The 14,956-nt window shown below is 34.1% G+C and overlaps 1 protein-coding gene across 29 annotated transcripts in view; it reads right to left on the bottom strand.

Annotated features, from left to right (window-relative positions):
* Positions 1-14,956, bottom strand: part of Crem (cAMP responsive element modulator) — a 78,383-nt gene that overhangs the window by 14,802 nt on the left and 48,625 nt on the right. For 14 of the 29 annotated variants that reach the window (XM_027928512.2, XM_071599882.1, XM_027928508.2 and 11 more), the window contains one exon: positions 10,779-10,967. The exons of 9 other annotated variants lie outside the window; for them this stretch is intronic. In XM_027928512.2, coding sequence (XP_027784313.1) covers positions 10,779-10,967 — 189 coding nt within the window. Of the gene's footprint in view, positions 1-3,702; positions 3,820-4,464; positions 4,699-10,778; positions 10,968-14,956 lie in introns of those variants that run through there. 6 more of the 29 variants (XM_027928522.2, XM_027928525.3, XM_027928526.2 and 3 more) reach the window with 5 other exon arrangements.

The raw sequence follows: 14,956 nt of genomic DNA on the forward strand, positions 1-14,956 counted from the left end.
CACCACACCAGTGCCCCTAATACCCAAATCAGACTTATCTATGCCTTGTGTCCCATACTGTCAAAATACTTCCTTTTTCCATTGCTCTGGTTTCTTTGGAGAAATTAAATTTACCAAAAATACCTATTAAAGTACTAAACATTTTCAAATTCATTATAATTACTATAACACATAGACCACATGGAATTGTCATTAAATTTTTCAGTTTTATTGAGGTATAGTTGACAAGTAAAATTATATATATTCAAGGTGTACAAAGTGATGCTTTGAAATATATATATATATATATATATATATATATATATATATATATATACACACACACACACACATCATGAAATGATTACCACAATCAAGCGAAGTTACACATAAGGGGCCTTCTTAGGTTGTTTATTAAGTGAAAATCTTTGAAAGTCTGGGTAAAAAATGGAAAATTATGAATACTTGAAAGTTAATGTTCTATAAATTGGCAAATAAATGCTCTATTGTCCTATGAGAGTAATAATAAAAATTCTAGCAAAAAGTCCAATTTGACTACTTAAAAGAACGCTAATTCACTTTGCATATTTTATAACCAATGTGTAGCATGCTATTAAGACTTATGTTACATTGATATTAATTTATCCATGTCAGGTGAATTTTTTTTTTTTTTCCTTCCAGTGCTGGGGATCAAATCCAGGTCTTTGGACATGGCTGGAAGTGCTCTACCACTGAGCTACATTCTTGGCCTTGTCAGGTGAATTTTGAGAGCAATGTAATGTACTATGAGCAGAACCAAGGGAGTCTGAAGACCCAAACTGGCTCACCACTTGGTACATTTAGAAGCTGGAAAGGTCATTTACCTGTCAGGATCTGCGTTCATTTATACACAAGAGTATAACAGTATCTGTCTTGTGTATTTCAACTGTAACCCATGTAAAGTGCTTTTCTATTTCACTATTTAAATATGGTTTCCTTAATGAGGCTCACCCTAATCTTTTAACCTATATTTCCTGCTTTCCATATACACAACTTGATAGTTACTTTGATAGCACTTTCTTCAATTTATATTTATACTTATTTGCAATGTTAAGTGATTTTCATTTTTCTATTTACACAAATGCAAAGTAGCATCATAATTATTTAATTAGGCAATATATTCATATAGGCAAATAAAATGGGTGGGGCAAAATGAAATAAATGTCCCAAATTACATTGCATTAAATTTTCTTTTATTTTAATTGGATATTTGGAGTTGTTAGAGCACTTGCCTAGTATGCATGAGGCCTTAGCATTTCGCATTTCTCCCTTTTTTTTTTTAAATAATAGGAAAACAGAATAAAGCCATTTTCCATTTCATCCTCCACAGAACTTTCAAGTTTTATTTAAAGTCAAGATAAGTGATTTGTTATTTTCATGTCTAACATAATTATATCTTGCTTTGCTACCAACTTCAAGAAGCTGTTAAACCTGACCAAATTCATTCTTTTATGTCTAAAACGCCTTAAAAAGTCATAGCCAATAACCTCCTTTCACAAAGGTGAAAATTAAAGATATCATTATCCAAAATTGATGGAAAGTTTGTTGTTAACAACTCAGAAACTCAATTTGAATACAACTTATTAAAACTCAGAATCTAAAGGAAAGAATTATGCTCCTAACATTAATTTATTAATAAAACAAAATTTTTTCTTATAAAAATTTAAATGATACCCAACAGAATCAATCATGAACTATAAACAGACACTTCCATGATCCTCTAAGTAAATGCTGCTAAAATCTTACAGGCCAGTCATTTGTGTTAGGAGCCTGATTTTGGTCTAGATCAATTTTTTTTTCCCAAACTGTAAGTTGTAGATCATTAGTGGGTCATAAAATTAATTTCATGAGTCAAGAACTGTGTTTTAAGGGAGGTATGAATACAGCTCAGTGGTAGAGAGCTTCCCTAGCAGGCATGAGGCCCTGGGTTCAACTCCTAGCACCACAAAAAGAAAAAACAAATTAAGAATAGCATTAAAAGAAAATTAGAAAAGGAAGTGTGAGTATTCTGTTTGAAATGTATTTTATATAAATGTAGAATGTATACACAAACACACACACACATTCACACACACACATACATACATCCACTGTGTCATAATATAAAATAGGGGTCATGGTCAAAGAGTTTGCAAGCCACTGAACTAGATCAATCCCATTGGTTTGCAAGTCCACAGTCCAAAGGCCTGGTTCTGAAAGCTGCTCTGCTGTACCTCTGAAAATATCTTTAAATCCTGCGCTCTTTTTGCACTTGTGGAAAAAAAGGCAATATAACTTATTTTTCATTTTAAAATAGGTTTTCCAATAGCATTAATTCTATGAGAACTGAGGAGATTTTGGAAAATAATTATTTCTAAAAGCACAATCAGGATTTGTGAAAGAATGCTCTATATTGCTTGATAGTTTTGTTTCAACATTTTGAAAATTTTAAATTGGAAAGGGAATTATGATTAAGCATTACTGTTTAAACTGTGGGGAAAAAATTCAAGGATGGTATGTTCATTCTGTAAACATAAATGTATAAAAATGTTTAATTTATGTTTAATAATTTTGCTTAAGCTCTTTACATAAATAATTGCCTTAACATTCATCTTTCAATATATTCAGTATTTGTTATCATTTTATTTTATTGTAATGCTATAATTCTCATGCTTAGACAAGTCAAATGGGGAACAGGAATTAAAGACTTAGTTAAAAGAAAGATATAAACCAGCAGGGCATGGTAGCACAATCCTGTAATCCCACCAACCCTGGAAACTGAGCCAGGAGAATTACCAATTGGAGGCCAGCCTCAGCAACTTAGTGAGACCTTGTCTCAAAACAACAACAACAACAACAAAGGGCTGGGGCTATAGCTCAGTGATAAAGCACTCCTGGTTTTAATTTCCAGTACCTACCCACCAAAAAGAAAGAAAGATAAACCAATAATGTCTAGAAAGTAAACATATGGACAAATATGCCATTGTTTCTAAGAATCATATGACATGCAGTATTTGAGATCATTTTAAATTCATCTATATCTTATAATAAATTTATCACTTGAGACCTTCTACAATTTACAGCACTTCTATAACTTCACAAAACTTCTTTAAAAAAAAAGTCTTTAAGACAAACTTAAAAACAATTCAATGCAGGTTTTACTTGCTCAAGACAATGGAATGTTTCAATCCAGGAAGGGGGCTGAGACCCAACTAATTCTAAAGAACTAAATTGTGATGAAGTTGTGTAATCATCCATTCATTCTTAATTCAACTGCAAATTCAGAACTGGGTTACAAATAAGAACAGTGAATAAACAATGTTGCAAGCACACAAAGGTCACTAGTAACTAAATCTTTCAAAATCACTTATCTGTAACTAAGACAATCAAACCACAGTAAAGAGAATTACTGATTACAAATTTAAATACCAGAGGCTAGGGTGTGGGGAACAATGAAAAGACAAGCACTTCCCTGACTGGGCACCAGAGAGCACTCTGAATCCCAAGTTCCTATAGATCCAGCAAAAAGCCAAAGAACTCCTCCAGGCTATATATAGGCCACTTGTCACCAAGCACATGCAGCGACAGCAGCCTCATCAGGAGGCACAACCTTACCCTTTAATTTTTCCTGAAAGCCCCCAACTTCTGCTCAGGCAAGCAGTATAGGGGGCATAAAATGGTTCCCCTCTTTAAGCAGATACTTACCTCAAGAGAAATGTTAAAATAAGGCTTACATGAAAAACTATTCAGTCTAAGATCTTGGAGATAGAGGCAGTAGTGAGCTAGTTAACTCAATCTGTCAGCAGCATTTGACAAAGCAGAAAGGAACTGACTAAATCACAACATGACTCGGAGCTGACGTCAATGTGCAGCTCGCTTGGAGTTTAACTTTTCCACTTCCCTGCTGAAACACGATTCCAGGAAATGTAATGACGTCAGCCCTTTGAACTCAATTAGCTGAGGAACAGACACCATTTTAAATACAGGAGGAAAGAAACAAGTAGGCACGTAAAACATTCACAACACATTGGTTTCTCCTATCCTGTTTGGAGCTACCTTTGTATGCAGTAATGAAATCGGAAGCTTAATTTTTTACAATGGTGAACACTATGTTTAACTTGTAGCTAGACTGAATTTGCAACAGGTTGCAGATGGAATAATAGCTTATTTTAGTAGGGCAGAGCTGCGTGCAGGAGGGAAAGAGATGGTGAAGGGAGAAAGAGAGGCACAGAGGGTTACTACTTTAATCAAGCAAGCAGTACAGTACGGAGCAAAGAAGCAGTTACACCAAGATGCCTTAAAGAAGTGAGCTAATAATGTACAGATTTATATGTATCTAAAAACTTCTCTTATTCTTAAGCAACTAGAAAGTAATACTTTTTCAAACACTCAGATATTCTTAAATACTTTTTCTAAACTTCAAAAATATCTGCAGAATTAATTTAAATTCCACTTTAAAATTCTTACCTGTTTCATCTCCAGTTACAGCCATGATGGGCCTCTGCATACAGAACTGTCTTGTTTCCCCTATCACAGTTCAACATAAAGTGTTCCAAACTAGCAAGCATGTGCAAGATAAGTAGGAGTATTGACATCACAATGACATCACTAGCCTATCACAGCCATCAATTTGCTTTGTCACAGACCAGCTCACTGAAACCAAAGCCCTATAAAGACTCTTCCTGTAATAAACCATCTTAATGTTCTTGTTTCTCATTTTTAAATAAAAATCTGTTACAATGGTTTCTGGCAAAAAAAAAAAAAAAAGTCTCATTAGCATTAAAAGTTACATGGTTATATCTTACGGAACTACTACTTTATTGTTGTGTCCAAGGTTTCTAGGTGAACATAAGGGGAATAAACCCTATATGTTTCTCATAATTCGGGGGGGGGGGGAGTACTTAGACATGTAAACTCTGGGGATTTAAAAAACCCACGAATACACTGACAATCGGCACAGAAATCCTGTTTGTCCTTCTTAGACACTTCTAAATTTACCAAGTAAGAAACATCCAGTTGCCTTTGTTCACTTTCATTTGCTGAACCATTTGTTACAACACCATAAAAGCCAGCTGTTCCTAACGTGACACAGAATTTGCTAATTTTACATGAAGAAAGTAGAAACAGAAATTTTAAAAATTCACTATGCCAATGTAGTATTGTATAACATTCTTCCACAACTATTAAATTAAATTATATGAACTTGCTGATATTTAAACATTTTGGCCAATATAAACAGCAATTTGCTTACTCAACCTAATCATTATTTTTACTGACTAAAGCCCCTTGAAAAGGGTTTTGTGATTTTAAAAATTCATAAATAAATCACAATTACTATTCATAAATTTTTAAATGTGAAATTTTATTTGAATAATTTGAAGGTTCAGCACATGAGCCAGACTATTATAGAAAATTTAACAATAGCATGGTTAGACACAAAGCTGGCAAATGTTCAACAGTAATAACAGATCATGGCCCAGAAAAAAAAATATCTGCATAAAAATAAGTGATGTGTCACTGAGACCTTTTATTTTTATCAATGGTTTGTACAAAAGCCATTCCCTTATATGATGAGAATTCAACCTGACCTTATGTCAATGAAAGGACATTCCATCATATTTTTTTGCCTTATCCAATTAAGCATCTTCCAGGCAGGCAGGAACTTTACATTCAGGTGCTCTGGACATGACATGTCAGATAGTATACGTGTTTCTAGTAATTTTCCAGAGACCCTGCAAAGGTGCTTGGGATTTTCAACAGAAGACAGGACAAAGTAAGCCTGGAGATCACCCTAGATATCAATCTCAATCAGGGGGTTCCATCAAGGACTCTCTTCTATCCAATCATGCCTCAGGGTTTGGGTCAAAGAATACTACTAGTAAGTTTTTACTTCAAACTTAAAAAGTTCAATTTGGGGGCTGGAGTTGTGGTTCAGTGGTAGAGCACTTGCCTAGCATGTGTGAGACACTGGGTTCAATTCTCAGCATTGCATATAAATAAATAAAGTCCACTGACAACCAAGAAAATATTAAAAAAAAAAAGGTTCAATTTTATTTTTAGCCAAATGTCTCTTTAAACTGGCACAAAAATTCTCAGTAAATATTAGTGGAAAAGAAGAGGAAAGGAAGGCAAGAAAGGAGGGAAATTGGTTGCTTAGTTGATTTACTGCATATATACTATATTTAATATATTCCCCTATACTAGTTAAACTCAATCAATCAGCATATGGAATTAATAACATTTTTAAGGAGGAAGATTATTTCGCTTTCATTCAGTAAATATTTAACATTTATCATATGCCAGGGACTCTGCTAGGTACTAAGGATCCTTGTCCAAACAGAACTTACCATATAGGCAGGATATAGAAAGTCACAACAAGTGTGATACAATGCCTAATAAGGTGCAGTGGGGACCCAGGGATTGTCTAAGCCAGATATGAAGAATCAGGGAAGTCTTCCTGGAGGAAGGGTCATCTAAGATGAAATCTGAATAATGGATACAATTGAGGAAAGTGTTCTTAAAAAACAAAAGGTAAGTATGACAGCTCTAGACAGGAGAAAGGGCATGGTCTATCAGAGAAAATGAAAGAAACAGAGTTGCATACAAAAGAGGGAGAAGGAGAGAGGTAGGAGGCCAGTAAAGGGTCAAGGCGGAGGAAGGCGGAGATCAAACCAAGATTTGGGCCACATAAAAGATTTTGAGCTCTGTCTTACAAATAATAGGGATTCAATTAAGGGTTCTAAGTAGAGGTTGATATGACATTATAGAGTGAATGTTTATGTCGCCCACTCCAAATTTCTATGTTGAAACGTAAGCCCCAGTACAAATGTGTTGGGACCTTTAGGTGGTTAGGTTTTCAGGGTAGAGCCCTCATGAATGGAATTAGTGCCCTTCAACACAGACCCCAGTGAGCTCCTTCACCTCTTTTGCTACTCTTGAAGAAACAACAAGAAGATGTCCATCTCTGAGCCTGGAAGTGGACCCTGGGCAGACACTGATTCTGCTAGTACTTTGATCTTGGACTTCCCAGCCTCCAGAAATGTAAAAAAAAAAAGTGTATTATGAAAGCTATGCAGTCTCTGGTTATTTTGTTATAATAGCTCAAATGGATTAGGATATGTGTTCAGATGTAAATTTTAGGAAGACTAAACTACAGCATAGAGAGCATAATACAAGAAAAAAAAGTTGGAGATAGAGACTTGTTTATAAGAAATATTAGTACCTCCCCAATAATTTTTTTTTTTTTTTTAAGAGAGCGATTGGGCTGGGATTGTGTCTCAGTGGGATAGCACTTGCCTAGCACATGTGAGGCACTACATTCCATCCTCAGCATCACATAAAAAATTAAGTAAATAAAGTTATTTTGTCCACCTGCAACTAAAAATATTAAAAAGAGAGAGAGAGAGAGAGAGAGAGAGAGAGAGAGAGAGAGAGAGAGAGAGAGACTAGTAGATTCTAGAATCATGGGGAGGCAATGAAAACAGTCTAGCTGAGCTTTCAGAAATAATCCCCCCACACACACACCTTCGCCCATCAAAAAAATAAAGAAAACTAAGGCAAGAAGGAAGATGTTGCCTCTGGCAAAATGAGATAAATCTGAAAGCTCTTTTACAACTACCAGCTTCAGAAGCCAGGCATGGTGTACATGCCTGTAGTCCTAGTGAGACTGAGGCAGGAATATCACAAGTTTGAGCCCAGCCTCAGAAATTTAGTGAGGCCCTAAGCAACTCAGTGAAAATTTGTTTCAAAATTAAAAGGGCTAGGAATGTGGCTCAGTGATAAAGAGGCTCTGGGTTCAATTCCAAGTAACACAAAACAATAAAACTAACAGCTTCAGGGCAGACACCTGATGTAGACACCAAATCACAGGTGTGGCAGCCTGAACTAGGGTGATTAGAGTGTGGGGTGTGGAGGAGTAGAAAACATGTGTGACTTAGTTAAGGGGAAGAATCTACAAAGTGGCTTTGGGTAGAGAGGTGCAGGAAGAGTAAGCCAGGTTTGGGGCTTAAAGCAAAGAAGGACAAGTAGTCTATTACTTAAATACAGAAAACAAAAGGAGATTTGTGGTAGGGAAAAATGAAAGTCAAGTCTGGACTTAAGGAATCAAAGATGAGTGTGGACATCTAACTAGCCAGTTGAAGTAGGAGGCATCATCACAGTGAACAGATGAGATCATCCAGGAAGAATGCTGAAATCTAATGGGAAGAGGGCCCTGGATACAATCCTAGGGCACACCACTACACTAAGGAGACTGGCAGAGGAAGATTAGCCCAACAAAAGAGACTGAAAGAAAGACAGAAAATGGAGACAATGAGAATGCAGTTTAAGAAAGTGAAGGAAGCAGAGGTCAACAGTGTTAAGTAGTGCAGAAGAAATCAATCAAGATAAGAACTAAGAATTCAAAATGAAATTGATATTGCCTTTCAGTGAGATGATAGAGTAAAAGGTAGATAGGGAATATTGTCTTTAATTTCAGGACAAGAATGCCCACTGATGACTATGTTTAACACTGAACTGGAACTCCTAGACACTAATATTAAAAAAGGAGGAGGAGGAAGAGGAAGAAGGAGAGAGGAAAAAAAGATAAAAAAAGAATAAAATTTGACAAGAAGAAACTTATTTATATATGGTGTAAATATTCATATAGTTTCACAGATTAAAGTAATTAGAATTTACCTAGGTTAACAGATAAAAGATCAACTTTCAAAAAAAATCAATATCTATTTATACCAGCAACAACTAGAAAATGTAATAAAAAAAATAAGGTATACATGATAGCAAAAACTACCACAAAGCATTCAGGAACCAATTGAGTAAGACTGCCATGGAGAAGAATTTTAAACTGTTTAAAATAAAATCTTACTAAGTGAAAAACTTGTAGTTTGAGATTTGTCATTTTAACAACATTATAAAAACTTCAGCTTTCCCTAACTTAATCTATAAATTAAATGCTGTATCATCAATGGTTTTATTATTATTATTACTTAAAAACTCAGTTATTCTAAATATATATGAAAGAGTCATGTTTCAAATAGCTAAATCAGCATGGAAATAAAAAGAAAAAAGACAAGATGAAGAACTTGTTCTGGAAGACAGAAAGTATAGTACTAGCATACAGAAAAAGATAAATTGAACAGAACAGAGTTGTGAGACAGATCCAAAATTACATAAGAAATTATTGTATAATTAAGGTTGCCCCATAAATTAATGAGGAAAGAACAAACCAATGATTAGGGATACAGTATAGGGAGAAAACATTAAAAATGGATTTCCAGCTAATTATATACAGAAGTGGGTCCTAGATGGATTAAGGATATAAAACTATAAAGTTCATGGATGACAATGTAGAAAAATAATTCTGTGACTTGTAGAAGAAAAAGAATTCTGGCTTGGGAGGCTGAGGCAGGAGGATGACAAGTTCAATGCCAGCCTTAGCAATTTAGAGAAGTCCTAAGCAATTTAGTGAAACCCTATTCTTAAAAAAAAAAAAAAAAAAAAAAAAAAGAGCACCCCTGCATTCAATTCCTGGTACCCCAAATCATAAAAATAAATAAATAGATAAGTTCTTACATAAAAATCCCAAAACCCAAGACTTATATGTATATTATGTAAAGTAAAAATTATAAAAACAATCTCTATTTACAGTTCAAATTTTCAGATTTTTCCATGTAAAAAGATGATATGAGAAAAATGACTATTCTTTAAGATTATTCATTTAGGGGTTGGGGTTGTGGCTCAGCGGTAGAGTGCTTGCCTAAGCATGTGTGAGGCACTGGGTTCAATCCTCAGCACCACATAAAAATAAATAAATAAAATAGAGGTATTGTGTCCAACTGCAATTTTAAAAAATAAATAAATAAGATTATTCATTTAGATACATAGGATTCATGAGTAAGGGAAAATATAAGATTGTTTTAATATTACTATTTCAGTTCTTCACATACTTCTATTATAATCTACATTAATTATAACTTATTTTTTTCCCATACTTGCAAGACTTTCAAACTAAAAGAACTGGTATCACTTGTCTTAAAATTACTGCTATGCAACCTAAGCAAATGAACCCAAGGAAAATAATTAAATTAAAACACAGAATTTTTAAAAACTGTATTAAATACACATATTACAGTTATCATAAGCACAAATAAAATTCAAATAATATTTAATTAAAATTTAATTTAAATCTTAGGTAATCCTAAAAGTTCAGGGTTACACCCCAACTTTTATTTCACTACTGTCAGCTTTCAGAAGAGCTAGAATGGGTACAGAAGAATTCAAATATGATAGCAGACTAACACACACACACATACACACGCACACACACGCACATACTGCATTTGTTTTGAAATGAATTGTTTAGAAATTAGACTTGAATGTAATAGCTGAGGAAAGACCCAAATTCAGGGCATTGTGGACTATATACTTAACTCTTCATAAAACAGGTATGAGAAATATAGGAGGTACAGCATTTGTAACTTCCAAAAGAAGGCTATTAACCTAATTAAAAATTCATTAATGTTTCCAACTCCCTTTGTCTATCATGTTGCTCTGAATTTAGCTTTCTTTAGAACCAATAAAACCTGCTAAAGAGTGAAAGTCAGATAATTTCTTTCACTTCTTTAATGTATTAAAATATTTCTCCTTTAAGCTTTTTTAAGTGTTTCCCACCCCACCCCCAAACTCTATCTCCTATATATTTCACCAAACTCTAAAATCACCACTAAAGGGTGTGATATAATAATCCACAGGTATTCTAAATGTATTAGATTAATAAAATATACCTTGAACAACAACCTGGCTGCCTGGGACAAAGAACTGCTGTGTGCCATCAGCTGATTGTGCTGCATACTGTACAATTGTAGCACCTGGTGGAGGAGCTCCTGAATTTGTCATTGTTAATGCCTGTAGTCCCTGAACACCATCAGATCCTGGATTAGAAATCTGGATTGTTCCACCTTGGGCTATAGCAACTTAATAGAAAAAGAAAAGAAATATTAGAGAATTTCAGGATTCATTTTTAATAACCCCATATTGGGAGATATACTCTGGGTCTATGTATTACCATTACTTCTCATTCTCAAATTATCCTTATTTTTATATGCTGAATTGATAAGGAACATCAGCTTCATTATGGGAGAAGATACTGAATGACTGATTGATTTCTGTGGTGTTGGAGATGAAACCCAGGGCCTTGCACATGCTAGGCAAGTGCTTTAACACTGAGATACATCCCCAGGCCAGGGACCAGACTTTAAAAGTTTACAAACACCTGAGTATATTTAATATTTTGAACTTTTAGAAATTCCTGGGACCCATAAAATTTTTATTCTCCCTGGCATCCATCCAACTAAAATTATTTAAAAGAGAGTGGCAAGGCAGACAGGGAGAATGCCCAGCTTCTTGGTGTTCTCCATTCTCTCCTGTATTTTTAGTTATAAATAACATTCTGAAATGCTCAGCAAAATTTCCATTAAGCATTGCAATTTCAATGAGTCTGTACCTTCATTCAGCTATTTTTCTAATTTATCGTCAAAAGACAGTGTCTTTTAAAGTAACATATATCAAAAAACTCAAAACTACAAAACTGTAAACTATAACTTTAACTATGGCAGAAGAATCCTGTAATGTAAAATGTTAAGTTGAAAAGGTCTTTACCAGTTAACTCTATTGACGAATTTGTGCTATAATATTTATCTCTACTAAATATCAGGAATACAACAAATATGAGGTAAGTTCCTCTAAATACTGAGATTAGCTAGTCATGCTTCAAAGTTAACATATTGTCTCTAGGTAAGCGCTCTACCACTGAGCTACAATCCCAGCCCTTATCTATTGTTTAATGACAGAAGATCAACCCTATCTTGGATAGAAAGGGCCTACTCTCAAGAGAAAAATAATCAGGTTGAGAGGGGGATACACCCCAATTACTTTGACTGGTTTTGGTTAAAAGTTTCAAAAGAATAACTGATCAAATGTTTTGTTTTAGGGCTGGGGATGTAGCTCAATGGTAGAGCATTTGCCTAGTGCATGTGAGGCCCTGTGTTCCTTCCCCAGCACTCCTAAATAAATAAATAATGGCTAAAATGTTTTAACATTTCTCTAATGGACAAAAAAGTACTATTTAAAATATCTAATAGGTCTGCTATACTTTAACATAAAGATTATGATTTCATGTTTTAGTTTAAACAGTAGAAATTAATCAGAACCAATGGCTATCCTTTTTTAAAAAAAAAGAAAAAAAAATCATACATAAACTAGCTAACTACTTTACAATGAAGATTTTAAAAGCCCATTATCAGAATAACAACATGTATGGATCAAGGTAAGTGCCTTACAGGAATATTATAATAGTATTTAAAACATACTCCAAATATATTCAAGTCATTTCCAACATTTTTAATAGCATTTAAGCAAAGACCACTTAGGTGATAATCTGATAACATAAGCCTATTAGAACTACAGAAAGAGTAAAAGTAACAACAAATTTTCAGTTCTTTCACCTAATATTCTAGTACCTACTACAGAAAAATGGGTTAACACTTTTAAAAAGTTTTCAATACAAATGCGTGCTGTTTCTTTAATTCACTGACAGGTTACTATTAGAGTAGGATTGACAGAAACTGAAGAATCAGTTGCAAAATGTTGAAGTACTAAAGCTGAAAAACCCTGTGATAATATTAATTTATCAGGCTTCTTTAGGACATTATATTCTGTACACATTTTAAAAATAGGATATCTTCAGCTGGACATGGTGGAATATCCCTGTATTCCCAGCAATCGGGGAAGCTGAGGCAGGAGGATCAAAAGCTTGAGGCCATTCTGGGCAACTTAGCAAACACTGTCTCAAAACAAAAATAAAAAGGAGTAAGACAGCAGGCTCAGAATTTCAAGGCCAGTTTCTGCATCTTAGCAAGGCCCGAAACAATTCAGTAAGACCCTGGTTCAATTCTCAGTATCAAAAAAAAAGCGGAGGTGGGCGGGTGGGGGTGGGGGCAGAGGTGGGGAACAAGGGAGAGGGGCTGGGAATGTGGCTCATGGTAAAGTACTCTGGGTTCAATTCCTAGTACCAAAATAATACAATATAAAAATAAAAATAGAATATTTTCAAACTATAACTCTCCAAAGATTCCAAGGATTTGGCCTTAATATTTAAGGGGTTTGGGAGAGACCTAACTTTTTAAAAGAGAAATATAAAAAAGCAAGGGATATTGCTCTCTTAGGTCTTCATGCCTGGACATAAATTTTATATTTGAATGCGTGTTTTCAGCTGATAATTAGTTTGATGCTACAGAAATAATGCTTTAAAGGGAAGAGCCAAAGGCATTAGAACCATGATGTGTAAAAGCACAAAGCCTAACACAGAGCAGGAGCTCAACAAATGAAATGAATGGCTACCATTTTCTCACAACATACTATAATTCCAATTACAGAATTAATTTTCAACACCAATACAATTATAATTTCTAATTCCAATTACAGAATTAATTTTAAACACCAATACAATTATGAAGCTTTTGGAATAGTACTTAGGAATCATGAAATAGATAAGAAAAATCTACATTTTCTCTTGTTTTTTATTTCCCCCTTTTCCCAATAATTTTTCCCCTAAAGTTCCAACCCATACTACTCTGTTTTCATACTATGAACACACAAACCAAAGGTCTGTTTCTCTTGCCATATTATTTTCTGATGAAGTCAACATATGATTAGATATGGAAAACAAACACCACCATTCCCCCCCTCCCCCACCAAGTGGGCTCCAGGGGAAAATATTTCTACTGATAAGTCTCATGCTTTGAACCTAGTTTCATTTTTTATACTGAAGAGACCCTTAATTTTGGCATTATCAAATGGCAAAGGACATTCCCATTCAAAATATTATCTCTTGTTTGATAATAAACAAGATTTACCAATGCTTCAGGATCCTGGAAACAGGCTTTGTATGTGCCTATCTGTATTCAAAGATTTGAGTAGAAAACTTCTTAGGTTTCAAAATATTCAAGGATAGAATAATCTGTTTTTAGTAAACATAAATCAAGATAAATAGCAGAAAAAAATAAGATAAAATTAACTGAATTTGGACAAGTTCTACTTTAGCATTTTTAAAAAACTTACAGTGAAAAATTTCCAGCAAATGTAAGAGTAAAGAGAACTATTTGTCATTCATTTCCCCTGCCTTCCCCCGTCCCTTAAGGTATTTCAAAACAAACCCTGCATATCAGACTAATCATTTTTAAAAGTTATTAGTGACCAATGAAAATAAAATACCTTTGCATTTCCTATTCATTTTACTCGGGGGACCTAGGCTTTCTTAATCCTTTCCTGGAGTGAAACATGCAACAGAGGCAAAAAGGTTTATAACTATGACCACATACATTTTTGTTGATAACATTGAGGAATCCACACTGGTCCATGATATTGATGGAGACTCAAGCAGAAGTAAATGTCTATATACACACTTATTTTTTCCTCTTTTAAGTAATCTTCAAAAATATTACTTAAAATAAATAATAACATTTCATAAAATAATTTAAATTGAATTAAAATTGAACAGTGAGATCGCATAATCATTTAAATTCTATGTCAATTTCCATTACAAATTAATTCAAACCTGCTAGTATGCTATTAGCTCACAATAGTGGTAGATAAAGGTTAGGTTGCTATTATCCCAACTGCTCTGGGAACTACCTAAACTTTTTTTTTTTTTTTTGCTAAAGTCTAATGTGCATTATATCCCATAATTAACCCACAACATGAGTTATACCCCATAAGCAAGCACGTCACTCAACACCTACTGGTTGAATGTTGGACATGATGACCTTAAATTAAGACTTTTTAAATTTTAGACAGGAAAAGGGTAACATCAATTTACTCAGTATATTCCTTCTAAGTTAGTTTTAGCTCATCATACAAACATCTTTATATACATCCTTATATGGTGATAATATTTAGTTTCAAA

This window comes from Marmota flaviventris, chromosome 12, assembly GCF_047511675.1.
Source record: "Marmota flaviventris isolate mMarFla1 chromosome 12, mMarFla1.hap1, whole genome shotgun sequence".
Taxonomy (NCBI): Eukaryota; Metazoa; Chordata; class Mammalia; order Rodentia; family Sciuridae; genus Marmota; species Marmota flaviventris.